The sequence below is a fragment of the Chelonia mydas genome, chromosome 1, assembly GCF_015237465.2.
Source record: "Chelonia mydas isolate rCheMyd1 chromosome 1, rCheMyd1.pri.v2, whole genome shotgun sequence".
NCBI classification, from domain to species: Eukaryota; Metazoa; Chordata; order Testudines; family Cheloniidae; genus Chelonia; species Chelonia mydas.
In genome coordinates this window covers 261,719,960-261,741,172 of record NC_057849.1, presented here as the reverse complement: position 1 = coordinate 261,741,172, position 21,213 = coordinate 261,719,960, and the positions used below count along the sequence as shown (strand labels likewise).

The 21,213-nt window shown below is 44.3% G+C and overlaps 1 protein-coding gene across 13 annotated transcripts in view; it reads right to left on the bottom strand.

The window, feature by feature from the left end:
- Positions 1–1,553: 1,553 nt before the first annotated feature.
- The window catches only part of AGBL3 (AGBL carboxypeptidase 3), a 57,418-nt gene continuing 37,758 nt past the window's right edge, over positions 1,554–21,213 (bottom strand). For 8 of the 13 annotated variants that reach the window (XM_037883977.2, XM_037883947.2, XM_037883955.1 and 5 more), the window contains 10 exons: positions 19,375–19,473; positions 17,520–17,588; positions 14,048–14,101; positions 12,555–12,609; positions 12,001–12,072; positions 9,626–9,814; positions 8,453–8,501; positions 6,799–7,001; positions 5,049–5,298; positions 1,554–2,869 (listed from right to left, as the gene is read on the bottom strand). In XM_037883977.2, the coding sequence (XP_037739905.1) occupies positions 2,473–2,869; positions 5,049–5,298; positions 6,799–7,001; positions 8,453–8,501; positions 9,626–9,814; positions 12,001–12,072; positions 12,555–12,609; positions 14,048–14,101; positions 17,520–17,588; positions 19,375–19,473 (1,437 nt within the window). In that variant the 3' untranslated portion in view covers positions 1,554–2,472. The remainder of the gene's footprint in view (positions 2,870–5,048; positions 5,299–6,798; positions 7,002–8,452; positions 8,502–9,625; positions 9,815–12,000; positions 12,073–12,554; positions 12,610–14,047; positions 14,102–17,519; positions 17,589–19,374; positions 19,474–21,213) is intronic. The other 5 variants (XM_037883982.1, XM_037883959.1, XM_037883969.1 and 2 more) reach the window with 5 other exon arrangements.

Sequence of the window (21,213 nt, the reverse complement as noted above, 5' to 3'; positions counted from 1 at the left end):
TGTATAATTTTTGGTGGTGCCCAGAATGGGTCCAAGTCCTGCCCCCTCCCCCCACCTGCCTTGTAAGACAATCTATATTTTTTAAAATAATGTAAAAATGGACTGGAAACAGCAAGTGTTTAACAGTTTCCCTCTATTGCACCACTGTCACTGCACATGCTCCTAGGGCTCCTCTCAGGTCCAGGGAGTTACACTTCCCCGGAGCAAGAAATCCTCATTCAAAAACAAGAGCAACAAGAGTTCAGAGGGGAAACTGACAGTCAACAAACTTTTCCCCGCCCTCAACTCCGGAGAGAGATTGGGAGGGTGGGGGAGAGACTTCAGCTGCATCCGGGAGAAGCCCTGAAAGGAGCTGCTCATGTTGCGGGAGGTGCAGAGAGAAGTCCTGCTGGCCACGGGGCAGCAGAAGGCTACATTGCACCCAGGGTAGACAGAGGGGAAAGAAGCTGGGAGGGGGGGAGGAGGAGAAGCAGTGAAGTTGTTTGCAGCGAGGAGACAGGAAAACAGCCCAAGTTTCTCCCCCCAGAGTGGAGATGGGGAGGAGAAAACGTGGTGGTGGTGGTGGTGGGGGGGTTGGAGTGCCCTGGCTACAGCCATAAAGAAGGGAAACTAGCAAAAGAAAAGAAAAGCAGAGGAGAGGAAGGGAAAGAAAAAGCCCAAAGCAGGCTGAGCAGCCACCTGGGGCTCCCTGAGCTGCTGCAGACACTCACTCCTCTGAAGCTCCACCCAAATGCCTCAGCCTGCCACCGGCGCTGCTCCCTTTTGTAGCTGGAAGCGGCCAGCGAGCGAGCAAAGCGCAGAGTGGCAGGACAGCTGCCCGCTGCCCAGGGGGCAGGCAGGGATGCTCTGGGGGAGGCATGCGGGGGCGGCAGGCGGGGCTGGGGGATGTTCCAGGTGAGGGACGCCAGGCTGGGCTGGAAGAGAGATCCAGCCCTGAACACTGGTGGAGCCGGGCCCCTGTGCCCTGAATATTGCTGGAGCCCGGGCACCACAGGCTCATATAACTCGCTACTCTTGTTCCAGGATTCATCACAAACTGCATGCCATGCTCTCATTGAACCTCCCTGAAAAACTGCCCTGAAGCCAGCTTACTCAGCTGCGTGGGAATGCTCCTTGGCTGCTTGAAGATTCCCTGTACAGAGAGGAATCCTCTCTGGTGGTGTACGGCTGCTGCAGCTTGCTGGCCATCCTGCCTCAGAGCTGTGCCTGCCAGAATAGGCCCTGGAGGTTGCTGACTGTTGGTGCAGATTAATGTAGGCTGATCTAATCTGTGCCGGTAGACTGGCCTGGTGCTGAGCTGCCCAATGATCAGGAGGGTTCAAACGTCACCTTTACAGTCTGCTCTGGAGCTGCACTGAGCCCCGTTGGTCACAGCTCAGGATCTGTCCCACTACTTGAAGGTTTCCTACGGTGCCTATCATTAACTGAGGCAATTAGGAATTACATGGAAATCCAGACCTGGGGTTTGCAGCAAACTTCCTGTTCAGATTACTGACTGTAAGAATGTCTAATAATTTCTATTTTGTGGGGCACACTGTATGTCAATTCAAGGAATAAAACCAGAAACATGCATTGCTTCATTGTACCATATGTTGAGCTCTTCTCATTGGGTCACATGTTTGAACAACACACCTTTATTCTAGTCACAACAAACACTAAATGCACAGCGAGGTTCTGGGATACAGTGGACACAGGTATCATCTGAGTACTGAGAAAAGCATCTCCGCACTTAGCACTGGTTAGCCAACTCTACTGATGTTTTCAAACCCTGAGCTCGTGTCCTTGGGATTAATCCCGGTCCATCTCAGGGAAGGAACAAATATTAAGTTGGCATAAGCAAAATGAATTAGATGGACAGCAACAAAGACAGAAGTTCTAGTCTCATCTGGGATGCAGCCCATAGCAAGGCCTGTGACAAGATGAAATTTTTTAAGGCACTTTACTTACTTTTAGCTTTTTAATTTTAGAATAAACTTCTGCTTTATGCTTTTGCCTCACAGCGGGACAACATTCCCCTTTACTTCCCCAGACACTCTAGCATAGCCAGTCCCTGATCTGTATTCCCTATATATCCCCAAAGCTCCTAATCTGTGACTAGCACCATTCAGCAGTACAGAACTGGATGGAATTCCCTTGGGGATTCACCAGCACTGTTTCTTAAAGTGGCTGGTAGGGTCTGAATTGAGTAACACAAATCCTTCCCCTTTTTAATTTTCCATTCTGGTCAGACATCACTTTAATTCCGAAGAAGTCAGATGATTCAACTGGGTTTTTTTATGTCTGAAATTTGCTGACAATTAAAAATTAGAAAAGAAATTTAAATGCTGTGCCTTCTTTAGCTGTCACTCAGAGGTCCCGGAAATCTAGAATCTGTCTTTCAGGACAATGTGAGGCTAAACTCCTTTGCACTGTATACACTTCTGCTGCATTTGCAGAGCACTCCTTCCAAAGGGTTTCCCCGGGACTGGAGTCCTAATCCCTCAGGGTATCTGATGTGAAGCCACTCATTTCCCAGTGTTGGTGTCCTGTCTGAATGGAGCCTGGCTGGCTATATATTTTAGCCTGTAAGGTACCATTTTTCACAACATTTGCATCAATTTCTAAGCCTGACAGGAAATTCACCCAGTTGCGACTGGAAGGACTTGTAAGTAGAGTCTGTGACCCAGGCTCCAGAGCTTTTCTCTTAGCCATGGCCTTGGTCTCAATATTGCACAATAAGCCTTTTGCTGATGTCTTCTTTATGGCACATAGCAAAGAGGCTGGACGGAATGTTTCTCTGTCGTCATGTTGGGCCAGTAAAATCCTTTTGCATGATAATGTAGGCCTGGCCACGTTCCCTTTCATATTTGAACAAGTTGCCAGGTCTGCTCTGTATAGAAAAACAAAACATGTCAGTCAGTGCCTTACATGTATCTCAGTCCACCCTATTCAACTTGTATTATAGCCATGTCTGCAAAATACCATCTGGTGGCTGTGTCCTCCAATTCTGTCTATCAAATCAATCTAGCTATCATTCTAAGTATTTTACCAATTCTATATCGTAGTTAATAACTCTTTCTAGAAGCATACAAATATAATCAACGGAGATTTCTTGTACTACTGGCTAAATCCAGTGCTGGCCACACTCAGCTGAACTGCTCCGTACTGGGTTTTGACTTAGTTTTGGGGTACAAACCATTGAGAGGTAGAGATAAAGAAGAGGTAGTGAGCATTCTTGTCAGCAAGTTAAGGAAGTATGGGCTGGATGAATGCACTATAAGATGGGTAGAAAGCTGGCTAGATTGTCGGGCTCAACGGGTAGTGATCAATGGCTCCATGTCTAGTTGGCAGCCGGTGTCAAGTGGAGTGCCCCAGGGGTCGGTCCTGGGGCCGGTTTTGTTCAATATCTTCATAAATGATCTGGAGGATGGTGTGGATTGCACTCTCAGCAAATTTGCGGATGATACTAAACTGGGAGGAGTGGTAGATACGCTGGAGGGGAGGGATAGGATACAGAAGGACCTAGACAAATTGGAGGATTGGGCCAAAAGAAATCTGATGAGGTTCAATAAGGATAAGTGCAGGGTCCTGCACTTAGGATGGAAGAATCCAATGCACCGCTACAGACTAGGGACCGAATGGCTAGGCAGCAGTTCTGCGGAAAAGGACCTAGGGGTGACAGTGGATGAGAAGCTGGATATGAGTCAGCAGTGTGCCCTTGTTGCCAAGAAGACCAATGGCATTTTGGGATGTATAAGTAGGGGCATAGCGAGCAGATCGAGGGACGTGATCGTTCCCCTCTATTCGACACTGGTGAGGCCTCATCTGGAGTACTGTGTCCAGTTTTGGGCCCCACACTACAAGAAGGACGTAGATAAATTGGAGAGAATCCAGCGAAGGGCAACAAAAATGATTAGGGGTCTAGAGCACATGACTTATGAGGAGAGGCTGAGGGAGCTGGGATTGTTTAGTCTGCAGAAGAGAAGAATGAGGGGGGATTTGATAGCTGCTTTCAACTACCTGAAAGGGGGTTCCAAAGAGGATGGCTCTAGACTGTTCTCAATGGTAGCAGATGACAGAACGAGGAGTAATGGTCTCAAGTTGCAATGGGGGAGGTTTAGATTGGATATTAGGAAAAACTTTTTCACTAAGAGGGTGGTGAAACACTGGAATGCGTTACCTAGGGAGGTGGTAGAATCTCCTTCCTTAGAGGTTTTTAAGGTCAGGCTTGACAAAGCCCTGGCTGGGATGATTTAACTGGGAATTGGTCCTGCTTCGAGCAGGGGGTTGGACTAGATGACCTTCTGGGGTCCCTTCCAACCCTGATATTCTATGATTCTATGAGAGGGCAGTCCTAGCCAAACTGCATGCTGGAAAACTGAACATGTTGGGAAATTTGAACAGCTAGAGTTCAATTGGATACAAGATATTTTGCACTTCCTGTGCTACACTGTTGTATAGTAGCATGCCTCATAAATGGTTGCAAATCAACTCACAGGTTTCCATTGTCAATAACATGATACCTGTGCACAGATTTTGTATGATTGTAAAGTGCAATGGGATTCTCCCGGATGACAGGTGACAATTATTATAATCTATATGGCTTATGACCCTCCAATTTATCTAACACAGATCAAGAGACACGCATGTCAGTCTCAAAAGATAGGTTGAGTGGCTTGGCGAATAAACCTCTCAATGTGTATATCAGGGATCAAGAGTTAAGATTAGCTTGAGATGCCAAACAAAAATGAGGGCTATGTTCTTAGCTCAGTTCCTACTGGGCAGGAGTTTGCATTACAAAAACCAATGCATCTGATAGACCACAAGTCAAGTGGAAGTTTCTACTCAGGAGAGACTCAGAAGTAAGCTGATGTGCAGTGAGAATGGAGAGATCCCTGAGAGGGTGAGATCCCTCATATTTCAGTTGCTCAGCTGTGTATGGCTTAGAAATAAAGCAAGAACTTTTGCTTCTGTTAGTGCTGACACCCTCATTGTTCATGCCACAATGTACATTCAACGTATCACTGACTGGATAGGCAAGTTCAGTAACTGGACTCTTCTTCACCTACCGGTGCTGGCCAAAGGCTTTTGGCTGTGGTTCACCCTCATGACACTTTTCATTGGATTGCCTGCCCTTTGCACCAGGCACTATAGGGAGAGAAAGTTGCAATGATTCTTGTGTCTGGCAGGACTTGATCATCCTAACATTCGCTTCTTGGTTTGTTGTCCTGATTTGGCCGGACCTTGCACTTTTCAGTGGTGGCCTCTTCACTTTTCTTTCTTCCCTGTTTGAACTGCTCTTTGCATTGTGATCCAGATCTGGGCCAAAAAGGAAAAAAAGCTACACCACATCAGCCATGTGTGAATTCTTTATTAGCTAAGATGACACATGGTTTTAGTGAAATGGAAACCTGCTCTGATAGTTTAGTTTAATTTACAAGAAATGGAAAGTCTGGCAGCAGTGGGTGCATCCAGTACAAGAAGTGATCTACAACATGCTTTACAGCCCAATATACTGTATATATATATAATGCAGGCCCCTCTCAACATGCTATAAAAATTCCAGAGCCCAGCAGGGGAAGGGGGCGCCTTGGGACAGGGGCCTTGGGCATAGGCGTAGTTTGATTTCTATTGGAGGGGGGTCAGGGGTCAGCGGGGCTTGAGCCATCTCCGCATGGTGGGGTCCAGGGAGGGAGTTTATATATTTAAATTATAACTCAAAGGTGGGGGGCTTAGCTCAAAAAATTTGAAAACAGCTTAGGGTGCAGGGAGGGGGTAGCTAGGGGCTGTGTGCAGACAGAGGGTAGCTGGGGCGGTGTGCACACAGGGGGTGGCTGTGGGTGCAGGGAGCGGGGTGGCTAGGGGCTGTGTGCTGGGAGGACTCCCATGCCGTCACTGTTCCTGGAGGGGTCTACCAGCCATGGAGTCGGCTCTCTCCACCCAGGGGGCTCTTACCAGTTGCCTCTGTGGGAGCAAAGGGGGCTGGGAGCCGAGGAGCAGCTTCAACTTGGGGCATGAGCAGGAGACCAGGGAATGCTGCCGCTGCCTGCTCCATGGCATCAGCCAGAGCAGCAGCTGCCCCACACTGCCCAGCTCTGGCTTCCTGCCTCCAACCTGGCCAGGGGGCGGGGAGAGGAGATTGTGGGGGGACTCGGGGAGGTGTAGAGCTGCCCCCGGGACTGCCATGCTCTTGCGCTGCACTTTGGGGTGGGGGAAGCAATGCCCTCCATGTCCTCAACTCTGCCGACCATGGGCTCAGGGCTTCTGCCCCACAGGGAGCACCAGGTCTCGGGGCTCTGGACTTCAGCCCCACAGGGGGTGCTAGGGATTGGGGCTTCAGCCCCGTGCCTCCCCCCAGCTTCAGGCCCGCGGGGGGCGCTGGCCACGGATTGGGGCTTCAGCCCTGTGCCTCCCGGGTTCAACCCCGCGGGGGGGTGCCAGGGATCGGGGCTTCAGCCCGCGGGCAGCATGGGGGATCAGGGCTTCAGCCCCACGCCTCCCCCGGCTTCAGCCCTGCAGGGGGCGCTGGAGATCGGGCAGAGGTTAACATCCAGTAGAAAAGATAGATTCATCTCCTGTGTCCTGGTCAATTTACTCAATGAAACCAGTTCTGACATCCTCTGGCATGTAAGTTATTGCTGAAAACCTAATGGTTCCTGTATTTTTCAGCACAATCATTGCACTTCCATCATCTATCTCATTGCTTTGTAAAAGGCTTTGAGATATCTGGAATAGGGAATGCACTAAACAAAAGCAAATCCTGTTGTCTTTTGGCACCTAGAATACTTTAATTAAAAACATATAAAAAACCTTTCGTACAGGTAACTGTCTTTTCTGTGCAGCTGGTGACCCTTTTGCCTTGGTGCTTCTCTACACTTCGGGATGTCATCTTGCAGAACGGTGAAGAGAGGTTTGCTCTCTTAGGTAGGGTTGTATCTTGGGACATGCTTTCTCCTAATCCCAGTGGCAAACAATTATTTTCAAGAATGTTGTCTTGGGCACCCTGAGTCAGTCTCTCAGAGCTGAAAGAGATGGCGTTCATGCCTGTAATTAATTTATTTCCAGACTAATTTGTGACACTATATATATATATATATATATATATATAAAAAGATAATGACACGAAAAAGGACACTGTTACAGCTGGAGGATTTCCTGCTGTTACATTAATGCCAAGTTAAAGTGAGGCATTTTCCCATATAGTTCAACTGTACAAAACAAACTGTGGTGGCTCAATCATTTTATCTGATGGATACTGATGCAAATGACATTTGGCCACCATCCATCCAGGATCTTATACTGGTGCCCGTCCCAGGAGTACTGGAGAATCATCAGAGTAGCACAAGAGTAAAAAACAAGAACAATGATATTTCTTTTTTCCCTTCCTGGGAAGACAGACTTAGGTTCTTTTTATTTTTTTTTAATACAAAAGTATGAGACATAAGGTACTATTGCGGGAAAGCTTGAACGAAGAGGTGGGTTTTGCTTTAACTCTGAATGTAGAAAATTTAGTGGTTAACCTTATTTCATAAGCTCTTTGGGGCAGGGACCAGCTTTTTCTCCTGTGTTTGTTCAGTGTTTAGCACGCTGGGATTCCGGTCCATGACTGGTGCTCTAGGATGCTACCACAACAATAATAGTAATAAGAATAATAATCAAAGAGTTCTCAAGTCTTGGTCTGGCTCTTGTGAAGGTTCTTTCTCTGCTGCACACTTATAGATTTAGACAAGTCTATCATTAGCCACTCATGCAAGCCAGCGTGAGCATAAAAGTATTTTTTTTAAAGCATATGGTACTTTTTATAAATAAATTGGATGCTGACTGGCCGAAGCTTTATCCTCTTTCAAATGTAATAAATAATTTTCTGCCATCCTGCAATTTGACTGGCTACCAGTAGCACTGATTCTACTTTTGAATAAGATACCACCAGGCATTGCCAACCCAGGAATAGCTTACAGTGCATATTGAACAAGCAAAGGGAACTAATAGCCTATCAATATGTAGGTATTTATGTACATAATGAACACTGAGTGTCAGTGTTACTGGTATAAAAGTCCTGCACATCCATAAGAGAATACAGCCTTCAGAATTCACTGCCAAGACAGTCCATGTCTTACCTGTAAGTATGTGAGTAGTCCCATTGACTTCAGTGGGACAAATCACATGCTTAAAGTTAAGCACATGTGTAAGGATTTGCAGAACTGGGGCCTAAAATGGCAAGACAAAATGACAGAAGAAGAGAAAGTCAGATAAAGAAAAAAGATTGGTGGGGGAAAAAAACCCACCACCACCACCAGCAGCTCTGAAAATCATCTTCCAAAAGGTGATCATCCTTCCCCTGGTGAATGACTTTAATCTGTGTTTCAGTCTACTTCCCTCTCCACATCATAAAGAGGGACTTTGAAAAATCAAGCTGGGATCACTCTTTCCCCTCCAGGAGAAATTCTGGAAGTCAAATGTAATGTTCTCTTACCTGAAGCATTTTCCCACTTGCTTGATGGAGGCTGTAACAGGCAGCTTTACTGTAAAAAGTGGGAAAGAAATCATCACTGTAATGAATGTGCATGTCAGATTTAGAGGAAACAGTTCATCACACAATACAATACCCTGATTTTTGTCTTTACAGTTTACCCCCACTTTTGATGGCTAACTTAAGTCACTGGGAGTTGTGGATGCTTAGGACCTCTGAAAACCAAGCCACTTATTTAGGAGCTTAAGTACAGATTTAGTAGCCTAATTTTAGGCATGCAGCTTTGAACATTTTGGCCTTGGATCATATATCCATTATTCTGCTAGTATCTCAACTGGATTTACCATGATATTTGAAACAGCACAACTGATCAAATAGCCTTCAGATTAAACAAAATTTAGACTATTCAAGGTTTGGTAGATGAGCAACATACATTATAACTTCAATTAAATATCAGTAAATGCTGCTTTTATTTATTTAATTTATAATAATTTCTAATGAGCTCAATACCTTAGCATCTGAGCACCTCTAACATTAATTAATTAGTCTCAACACCCCTATGAAGCAGGGAAGTATTATTATTTTTATTTTACAGATGGGGAAACAGAGGCATAGAGCAGTTAAGTGATTTGCCCAAGGTCACACAGGACAACTGTGGTGGAGCTTGGAACTGAACCTCAATTTCCTGATGCCCAGGTCTGTCTTTAACCACAGGACCACCCTCCCTCCCATTTGATAGTATAGTTCTATCAAAATCAAGAGGAAGGCCCCCTCTACTGCACCTAGTTTCAATATGTGGGACTCAGGGTCTCTGGGTTCAAAACCTGACCCTGTCACAGACTTCCTGTGTGACCTGGGGCAAGTCACTTCATCTTTTTCAGCCTCCATTCTCCATCTGTAAAATTGGGATAATAATATTTCCTTTTGCCCACACTTTGAATGTCTTGCTTACTTACTCTGTAAACTCTTAAAGACAAGGGCAGTGTCTCCTCCCATGTACATATAGAGCACCTAACCGACCCCTAAGCACTACTGTAATACAAATAATAATTAGATCCCAACAGTCTTGCTCTGGGGATTGTCAGCTGCCTGATGATCTCTAATGTTAATATGGCATTCAATTTTCTAGACACGTTTTACCCCTTCATCTCCCTCCCAGTTTCCAATACTCCTCACCTCTTCGCTGGGCCTTTTTTTCTTTCACTTTCGGCCTATTCACCACCTTGGGAAGCTGACACCCAGAGATTGCCCCATTCCCTGCTGTTGCACCTATATAGCACATTTGTTTGAGGATGGCAGGAGGGAGAAAAAGTCTCTGGGATATGAAATGTTTTAGAGGTTGGGACACATTGGTCCAGTCCAAGTCTAAGAAAACAATAATCAAGGTCAAAGATAAATGCATTTAGTCATGCATTTCCTTTAGTCATTGCTTTAATCATTCTTCCTTTAGCTAGTGCCATTTCCAGGAAAACCTAGCAGAATATAATCTACAAATCTCTACAAAGTTGTTTATTTTTGGATATGGGATACAATAGCTGAGGACTGTGAAAGAGGAAGTGTATAACTCCTCTAAAGGCTGCAGGCCAAATCTCAGAAACCTTATTCTACTAATGAATTTTCAAGTTCCTTGTTAACCTCTACTTCTGCAGACAGGCCTTGAACAAGCAAAGCATTTAAGCCTGTGCCTAACTTTAAGTACATGAATAGTCCCACTGAAGTCAATTATGCCTGGAACTATTTGTGCCCACAGTTAGAGGCTGAGGGGAAAAAAAATACAAGGTCAGATTTTTTAAATCTGTTCCTCCATAGTGCCTGGGCTGGTATAGGTATGTGAACTATATCTGTATACACTCTACTCTGAAGCTACTTTCACTCTAAATAAAGAGTGGGTTTTCTTTTAATAGTGAAATACAATATATTTCAACAATAAAAACTCTTCAATTATTATTATTTAATACAAAAGTTGGCAAGCTGGAGACCAGCAACAAAACTTTTTGTGGAAATTTTGAAAGTCTTAGCTGTCATCTTTGATCCACTAACCCAAAGAGGGAGAAGGAGGCAAAATGTAAAAGTTAAAATGATTTTTCTACATATTTTTAAATATATATTTTTTTGTTTCCCACCAATTTCTACAAGGGAAAAGCCATCAAATAGATAGCTCCCTTGCTAATGGAAGGTATAGCAACTCTGAATTCATGTCAGGAAAAACAGATAGGGATCCAGAGACCTGTTTTTAAGCAGCATGAATGAAAAGCATGAAATCATCATTAAAACAAATTGTTACAGTATGACATTATTATTATCCCTCAGTATTATATCATGGGTTTGTTTTTTTAAACAAATAGCCTTCACAACATACAAGATATTTACGTATAAAAAGCTACTGTCTAAAATTTATCCCTATGTGTTACCAATAAATCCTGACCGTGAACCAACTCCATAGGGTTTGTCAGGAGTTTTGTTAAACCCTCCACAGAATTCCTGCATTTTAGGTGCTCAAATGCACACATTCTCCTTACTTACTTATTATTAATTATTAATTATTATTATTATTATTACAGAACGCAAAACTTGATAGGCTCCCTATGAGTGATGAGGCCACTCATGTCAGAAAGGCAACTTTCAGTATCCTAAGTACAGCTATAGACAGAAGAATCATAGAATCATAGAATCTCAGGGTTGGAAGGGACCTCAGGAGGTCATCTAGTCCAAACCCCTGCTCAAAGCAGGGCCAATCCCCAACTAAATCACCCCAGCCAGGTCTTTGTCAAGCCTGACCTTAAAAACCTCAAAGAAAGGAGATTCCACCACCGCCGTAGGTAACCCATTCCAGTGCTTCATCACCCTCCTAGTGAAAAAGTTTTTCCTAATATCCAACCTAAACCTCCCCCACTGCAACTTGAAACCATTACTCCTTGTCCTGTCATTTGCTACCACTGAGAACAGTCTAGATCCATCCTCTTTGGAACCCCCTTTCAGGTAGTTGAAAGCAGCTATCAAATCCCCCCTTATTCTTCTCTTCCGCAGACTAAACAATCCCGGTTCCCTCAGCCTCTCCTCTTAAGTCATGTGTTCCAGTCCCCTAATCGTTGTTGCCCTCTGCTGGATGCTTTCCAATTTTTCCACATCCTTCTTGTAGCGTGGGGCCCAAAACTGGACACAGTACTCCAGATGAGGCCTTACCAATGTTGACTAGAGGGGAACGATCACATCCCTCGATCTGCTGGCAATGCCCCTACTTATACAGGGCAAAATGCCATTAGCCTTCTTGGCAACAAGGACACACTGTTGACTCATATCCAGCTTCTCATCCACTGTAACCCCTAGGTCCTTTTCTGCAGAACTGCTGCCTAGCCATTTGGTCCCTAGTCTATAGCAGTGTATGGGATTCTTCCGTCCTAAGTGCAGGACTCTGCACTTGTCTTTGTTGAACATCATCAGATTTCTTTTGGCCCAGTCTTCTAATTTGTCTAGGTAAGAAATAAGTTATCACTTAGCTACACTTAATCGATATGCAATATAGACACACACACACACACATTGTTACTCACCCGATCCCTGTTCAGGAAAATAAGGACTGAGATATTGTTCTGTGTAATTTGCTTCCACAACTGGTATAGCTTCTGGAAAAGATTTTAAAGATTGCATTTAAGGGAAAGCAAGCTTCAGGTTTTCTATCTGCATAACATTTCATCATGGTTGCTTAACCAAAATTTTGCAAATGAAATGTTACGACATTTTGTAAAGGCAAAAATATTGATTGTGTGTCTGTGGAGAATCTTTCTGGAATAAATAATTATTAAAGGCATAAATAAATAAATAATGTCCAAGTAAAAACAAAAATTAACAGTAGGGTGGGGTGGGAGCAGGGAAGGCTCTTACTTGTAATTGTATTCTTCTACTTTCCTCATTGCCTAACTTATTGGTTCCTGACTCCATGATAAGCTACTGGGGCGTGTGATGTTTTTCTGCCCAGTTGTTGGCCCATGAAGCAGCAGTATAATGCTATGTCCTACAAATCCCATCAATTATCAGTGCTAAAAGACAATATTTGGATTACAGGGGCTTCATACCCCTCTGCACGCCCCCAAAAAGTGAGGCTTACCTTTCACCATAGGATCAATTTCCTTAAGTATTTTATGTAATGCCATGCTGCTAGTCTGTAAGAGAGGACAGAGACATATATGTATATTATTATTATTAGTCTACTCTAAATGAAACTGTGTGAGAGACAGAAAGAGAAAATGGCATTGTGCTGCTGCTCAATGGTTCGCCGAGGGAGTGCAAATTGGTTCAATGATTTCCCCAGAGGGTGAAAACTTGGGTAGAAGTTGGGTGGTTTGTTCCAGTGGGAGAGGGTTAATTGGTTGAGACTGAGTGGTTTCCGGAAGGCTGAACTGGCTGGTTGTATTGCTGTTGGGATAGGCGGAATAGACTGACCATGGGAGTGAAGCGGGATGTAGAGGTATTGGGGACATGGAGACTGATGGAAAACACTGGGTCACATGATAGACCTTGTTTCTGGAATTCTTAATTTGGGGATGGTAGTGGAAACTGAGAAAAAAATCAAGCAGGAAGACTCATGCAATATTAATTTTATTTGCAAAGAGATTCAGTTTTATATTTCTTAATCATTTTTAGTGGCAAAGCTAATACATGAAATAATTTTACAAATATGATTTTGGAGATGACTGGGTCTCTTTACCAGGTCCATGAACTAATAAAGCAAATGAATCAATGGTAGTAGAGACATGGATTTATCATCTTTTATTTATGTTCTGCTCAATTATATCTGTAGCACTGCACAACAGTGAGAAGCACCACAGCAAGATTCTTTAAGATGAAACTCACTATCACGATCGAGAGTCTTTTAAAAAGATTTTGAGCCAAACACTCAGCTGTTGTAAAATGCCATTGCTCTACTGAAGTCAATGGAGTTATGCTGGTTTACACGAGTGGAGAATCTGGCCCTTTGTGCACATCACTTCATTTGTAGAACGAGTGTAGCATTTAATAAGTGGCAGTGCTTACTAAAGCAGGCTACGTATCACAATACTTTTTGAATACAATACTTAGTGTTCCTGGACCATCTGAGGGACCCTGACAAGGCTTCCTTTAGGTGTGGCCTGAGTGGCAGTGAGGTTTGCTTTTTTTTTTTTTTGTACTTCCTTGATTCCTCAGGATTTAGCGGACTGCCTGACAAGTGCTGTCTGCTGTGTCAACCAGAATCTTTCCTCCTGGCCTCTTCAAGCTGGGTTGTGGAACACTTGTAACACTGTTTTGGCTCACCCATCCACTATGCCTGAAATTTATGAACACTTTACATGCTCTCTGTCACTAAATCCTTGTTTGGATTTACACTCTGGAGTAGGACTAATTTAGACTTGTGGCGTTAATTAATGTCCTTTTTGGACAGCTGGGCCCACTGTTTTAAAATCCCATGTATGAGGGGTACTCAGGGTAAAAAGATAAAGAAACAAAGAAAAGCTAACCACCATAATAGGGATGGATGCAGATTGATCCTTCTGGACAGCATGATTTATAACAGGAACTATAACCTCCTAGATCACAAGATTCTTTCCACTCAAATATAAGTACCTGAACTTTGGTGACATCATTACTTCTGGAACTAAAGGGGAGACAGACTGAAACCTTTGAAAAGAGAAACATATGAATCATGTGACAGAATGACACCATCAGCACCACAAACAAGGAAACCAATAACATATTTCATGCTACTATTGTTCGGCGAGCTCTCTGTAGACTAAAGCAATTTCAAACATCTTTTACAATTTTACTTATCGTACACAATGGGAGTCAATAAAGGGAAATTAGCAAACAGGTTTTTATTTACCTGCACTAGAAAAAAGCATCGTGTTTGAAAATGGTTTCTAAACATAATCTAAAACACGGTTTCTCTAAACCAATTCTGAAAACAGTTTGGATGAGATTCTTCTTTTTTTTTTTTTAAATAGGAACCTAAAATTAGGCATCTAAATAACTGGCCTGAATTTTAAAAGGGCTGAACACTCAAAGGGGCCCATTGACCTGTATGGAAGCTGCTGGCACTCAACACTTTTGAAAAACTGGCCACAAGTAGGTGTTTACACAGAGATTTAAGAGCACAACTTAAAGCTCTTATTTTTTGAAAATCTTGGCTTTAGGGCCAGATTTTCAGTGATCAGGACCCACAATAAGAGTCACATTTTCAAAAGAGCTCAGCTCCAACTAAATAAAGAATTCAGCACCTGAATTCTTTTGAAAATCTGACCCCAATTGTGGAACCAGATTTTTTAAAATCTGGTTCTAAGGGGCTAGAGTTGCGGGGCTCCTAGTTGTATCAAGAGGAGGCCAAAATGGGGTAGGGGGGAAACACAAATATGAGATACCATTTTGAACTTCAGTATCAGACGTAGGCCCTGAATTTGTGAGAGATTCTATGCTGATGATCCCCTGTGCTGGCGCAGAACCCCACTGACCATCGACAGAACAGTGTAAGTAAAATGGCAGACATTGAGAGCACTCGGATTTTGTTGCACAACAAGGCTTATTCTAATAACAAAAGATCCAAGACTCTCTTTCCTGCTTTAGAACTTCATTCCCATGTTCCCTGCACACAATGTGCAACTCCATCAGTTTTACTTTCGGAGTAAGATGTATCTGGGGAAAAACAGGAAGATACACCATGCATCCTTTAAATTAACAGGCAGGATGGAAGCTGCAATACGGTTAGAAATGGGAAGTCTGAGACAACAGTTGATCAATACCAAAAGTGTATTAAGTTTTAGATATACAGTGTATTATTAATTACCTGTACTATTTTTTGTATTCTGAAAGAGCCCACAGTACACTAAGTTCTGCCAACCCCCACAGAAAGATACGATACTTCCCCTGAAGCTTTAGGGCTTGCAGTCTAATTCTCCAGTCCTGCAAACACTAATGCACATGTGTAACTTTACCTATGGGACTTGTGAGATAGGATAAGTTGAAACAGAATCATCAGTTATACATTTCTAATTACTAAATAAATAATAATAATAATAATACCCACCTGTCCTGAGGCCACTACATTTACAACAAAGTCCTGAGTCCTTCCATGGATCCCCTTTAAACTTGGCTAGGTTAACAGCACACTCATCTGATTGCTACATAGCTGTTCCTGGCCAACAGCATTTAGGTTATGCAACAATTTATGGGAACTGTCTTTTGGCCTGCCTACCAACTGTGTGTCTGATTGTGGTGTGTTTGCGTGTTCTAGACATGAGTGATGGTATCGTTTCTTTCCTGTTAGGAGGCAGTGTATTTGAAAGAGCAGGATTCTTGTAAATTTCAATTTACTGCCTGCACATGAGAAGATTTATTTTATGATCACTCAGCAGTGGTCTTGTCATTGATATGCCAGAAGTCCAATTCTATTCCATTTGACCTACTGGTAAAATTCCCATGGACTTTAAGGGGAACATGATTGGGCATATATATTTGTATAAAGTGTACTAAAGTATTAATTAAAACATGCTACTTGTTATAAGAGAGTCAGATTTTATATCCAACAACTTTGACAGTGTGCTTTTGACATAATTAAACACAAGAGATGCTAGCTTGGTCAGTTAATACATGCTAAGTATCATGTTACTTCCTTTGAAAGGTAGGAAGGTATGTGAATCAGCATCACATATCATGAATAGTGCAAATATTTTGATATTCAGAACTCTGGGCTGAAATGGTTTCCAAAGGTTATTTAGAACCATCCATGCCTTTTTCTCTAGAACCCCAATAACCCTCTTTTTTCCCTCCTCTTTACAGGCCCCAAAGTATTTGATAGGACAAGTGCAGAGTCCTGCACTTAGGACGGAAGAATCCAATGCACCGCTACAGACTAGGGACCGAATGGCTAGGCAGCAGTTCTGCAGAGAAGGACCTAGGGGTGACAGTGGACGAGAAGCTGGATATGAGTCAACAGTGTGCCATTGTTGCCAAGACGGCCAATGGCATTTCGGGGTGTATAAGTAGGGGCATTGCCAGCAGATCGAGGGACGTGATCATTCCCCTCTATTTGACATTGGTGAGGCCTCATCTGGAGTACTGTGTCCAGTTTTGGGCCCCACACTACAAGAAGGATGTGGAGAAATTGGAGAGAGTCCAGCGAAGGGCAACAAAAATGATTAGGGGACTGGAACACATGAGTTATGAGGAGAGGCTGAGGGAACTGGGATTGTTTAGTCTGCGGAAGAGCAGAATAAGGGGGGATTTGATAGCTGCTTTTAACTACCTGAAAGGTGGATCCAAAGAGGATGGATCTAGACTATTCTCAGTGATAGCAGATGACAGGACAAGGAGTAATGGTCTCAAGTTGCAGTGGGGGAGGTTTAGGTTGGATATTAGGAAAAACCTTTTCACTAGGAGGGTGGTGAAACACTGGAATGCGTTACCTAGGGAGGTGGTGGAATCCCCTTCCTTAAAAGTTTTTAAGGTCAGGCTTGACAAAGCCCTGTCTGGGATGATTTAGTTGGGATTGGTCCTGCTCTGGGCAGGGGGTTGGACTAGATGGCCTCCAGAGGTCCCTTCCAACTCTGTTATTCTATGATTCTATGATTGATGGAGAAATGGCAGAAGAATGTAACATTTTAAAGGACTGACAGAAATCCCCATAAAGGGAAGGAAATCATGGAGAGAAAGTTTTTACAGAAGTGGAGGGAGAGTAGTAGGTGGCTTCTGAGGTCAGAGGGGATCTGGTCAAATCCTCTGCCCCAATGCATGTCCCTACAGAAAGGGAAAGGCTATCAAATAACATGCTAGTGGAGACTGAATTTTAGCATCTTTGGCCTCTCTCAGATTCTTGGATGTGGGTACTTTCCTTTAGCTGGAAACCTGTGACCTAAAATAGATATATTTTACAGTAAAGAGAAGTGATCTTTTTCCGATTAAGTATTGTTGTTTTATCACAACAGTGTGTCCAAACTCACTCCTTCTGAATTAAGCTGCCCATATGTTAGTTTCTGGTCAGATAAAGAACAACTTCCTAAGCTGAAAGAAGGCACCTCCATAGTTTAGAGTATTGAAAAGCCCTCACATTTTTGCTTCCATTTCCTCTGTTCTTAGTGATGCTGTGAAAATTCTCTTCCGATGGTTTGGCTTTTCTCTAAATGGAAAACAATAAATAACCATCTTAACACATAAGGAAAAATATTCCAGCTCAGGAAAAGGGTGGTACAGAATACTAGGGTTCCAATGCTAAAAGCATGAGGTGTGGGCAAACCGCTGAAGATCAGTGCTTTCCTCTTACCGTTCTAGTCACAAACCAGTTATGAATCCTGGACACAAACATACCTTGAACTGGTAGCAGGCCCCACTCTTCCTCATCTCTGCATACCTGTCTTGTAACAACTGGGATCGAGGGTGCAAGGTGGTCTTGGTGGCACGGTTGCCACTCTTTTGTAATTCCATAAAATTAATATACGGGTTCCTGTAGAGGCAGCTATGTATATGTAGCACAGAGCACAACCCAGCTTGTGAGGCATCTTTTTATCAATCTACTTAAACCAGTGTTCCCCAAACTTTTTACCTCGCACCCCCCTTACCCCTGTCCAGGTACCCACCCCTCTGGAGCCAGGGTCGGGAGCAGGGCCACAGCTCTGGGAGGAGAGGACACAGGCAGGAGTAAGGAGGCCAAGACTGGGGTCATAGCTGGGGACAGGGACAGAGCCAAGGCCAGGGGCTGAGGTCAGCAGCCAGGGCCCAGAGCCAGCAGCCATGGCTGGCAGCTGGAGCCCCGGGTGTGGGGCTGGCAGCTGGGGCGCGGGCCAGGAGTGGAGCTGGGTGGCACTCCCTCCCCGCCCCCTTTGGGGGCTGGCCCAGGCCCCAGCCGTACCCGCCTGAATGTTCCTCTGTGCCCCTCTATGGGAGAGTGCCCCACAGATTGGGGACCTCTCTGATCTAAACCATTAATAAAACCCTCAACACTAGAGTATACATACAACTCAAAAAGGCATATCATGGAGAAAGCAGTTAACTTATTACTATTTTTTCTTTAAAATTTGTGAGCTATTTTAGTTTTCTAAACTTGGTCAGGCAAAGTGTGGGTGAGGGCTGCATGCAAACTTCCCCCCAGGGGAGTTGGACAATGTACTTAAATAGTGAACCAGGATATCTGTGGCAATTCAAGTCCTAACCCTTTTCTGACAGCTCTAACAAATTATACAAAATTCTGTGGCCATTTCTTGAAGGCCACAAGAGGGGATGTTGATAAGATCACTGATCTTGTCACTTAAATTAGTATTGCACAACATACTGCATCAGACAGCAAGTGCTCAAATTGTAGTAATTTTTTTCCCAGAAATGATGATTTACTATGCTTTTGAACAGATTTGGCAAAAGTTATTAATCTTCCCCAAGTAGCAGCTTACATAACAGTTTACTGTTTCTTGCTACTATCCTACATACAGTAGAAACGATAATCCACACAATGTACAATGTGCACAAGAAATTTTTAGTCTCTTTCCACATCTCAGCAAAGATTGACTAGCAAATGGCATGGTGAAAGTTCATATGAATAAGATTTCATTGTTTTTACACTATATACTACAGTACATATGTTAGAAGAATGTGAGGTGAGGTTGGAAGTAATTAGAACTGAAATTCACCAAATAAAGGCCTGATTCTGTGAAGTGCTGAGCATCCTCAACACCCATTGACTTTAGTCTTTCACAGGTGATACTCTGTATCCTGCAGGATCTGTATTGCAACATCTTTACTTTTTTATTGTTTGATTGCTTACTGGCTAACTTGCAAAGTGTAGTAATTCACAATGCAGTCATTAATGCAAAACTGTAAGGTTCTAGTGATCCTCCTAATTCTGTTGGATGGAGAAATGCTATTACAATTCACTGTCTAGCACGTATATAACCCCTGAAATAATCATGCCCTACCACTTGCTCTTGAGTATAGTTTGCATGGTTCTTTTCCAGTGTTACTAGATAGGAATTCCTCTCTTTCTTTGTTTTCATGCACTTCTTCTTGGATTTTACCTAGCAAACAAACCAGAATTTATATGGATGAGAAACAGTAGCACCTTACATTTCTATGAAGTTCCACTGTCTTGGGTAACTGGGGTCTGGATAAAAACAGAGTCATGTCCCCCCAACTTCTATTATTTTCATTGAAAATTCCCTGTATTGCCAGAAATCAGTTATCCAAAATGATTTAGTGCCCCCCATGACATTTGGAAAACCAAGGCCATAGTGTAGTGCTTTGCATCCTGAGGCCTCAGGTAAACCACAAATGTGTGTGTCCTAGAACGAACTTTTGTGGAGCGTCTATATCAGGGGTGGGCAAACTTTTTGGCCTGCAGGCTACATCTGGGTGGGGAAATTGCATGCAAGGCCATGAATGTAGGTCTGGGGCAGGCGGTTGGGCTGTGGGAGGGCGTGTGGGGTGTACAATGGGGCTCAGGGCAGGGGGTTGCGGTGCATGAGGGGGTGCAGCATGTGGGAGGGGGTTCATGGCAGGGGGTTGGGGGTTTATGGCAGGAAGTTGGGGTGCAGGTGGGGTGCGAGGTGCGGCAGGCGGTTGGGGTGCAGGAGTGGTGCGGCGGGGGGGTCAAGGCAGGGAGTTAGAGGGCTCAGGGCAGGAGGGTGGCAGGAGGGGTTCGGGGTGCGGGCTCCTGCCCGGCGCCGCTTACCTGAAGCGGCTCCAGGGTGGCAGCGGTGGGCAACGGGGCTAAGGAGGGCTCCCTGCCTCCCCTGGACCCATGCCACTCCCGGAAGTGGCCAGCACCACGTTCCTGTGGCCCCTGGGGGAGGGAGGGCAGAGGGCTCTGCACGCTGCCCTGGCCTGGGGGTACCTCCCCCAAAGCTCCCAAGTTCCTCGTTCCCAGCCAATGGGAGCTGCGGGGGGCGGTGCCTGCAGGCGAGGGCAGTGCGCAGAACCCTCTTTCCCCCGCACCTCCAGGGGCCGCAGGGACGTGGTGCTGGCCGCTTCCGGGAGCGGTTGCGGGACCAGGGCAGGCAGGGAGCCTGCCTTAGCCCCACGGCACCACAGAGGTGGCAATCCTGTGGGCTGTATCCAAAGCCCTGACGGCCCGGATCTGGCCTGCAGGCCATAGTTTGCCCACCCCTGGTCTATATTAACACCTGTAAAGGTGTTATCTAACTGCCAAATCACTTGAATCAGTTAACTTAGGCTACAACAGGACCACAAAAATAGTGAGTGGCTTTTATAGTCAGCACAGGAGTAGTGCTGATGGAATCAAAGTCGGCCCTCCTTGACTAGAACCATGCTCTTTTCTGGGTCGACTCAAGGAGAGGAATATATAAAGATACATCTTTGTACTTTGCTATCATGGGATCGTATGACCGAGTTTGAGCTTTACTGTTTTGTTTTGTTTTTTTTAATTCAGGGGAGGGATTTTTGGTAAAAAAGCTCAGGTTTGGGGGAAGATTTTTCACACTGCTTTCAGCTGGCTACTCCCCACAGCCCACCAGTCTTGTGTCACTCGTTAGGATAAACATGCACAATGCTCACCTGATGGTTGGAGGTGGAGCAGAGGGAATGAAGAGTTTGAAAGTGTCAGGAAAAATCCAGTTTATTTTTGTATAAATCAGTATTTGCTGGTAAGTCTAGAACAGTGGTTCTTAACCTGGGGTGCATGCATCCCCTGGGGGTGCGAGACATGCCAGATTTTTTTAGAAGGTAAATCATCGAAAACACAAATTAAGCACAGGCACGTAAGTACAACTACTTTGTTTCATCAAACCTATGTATTTATT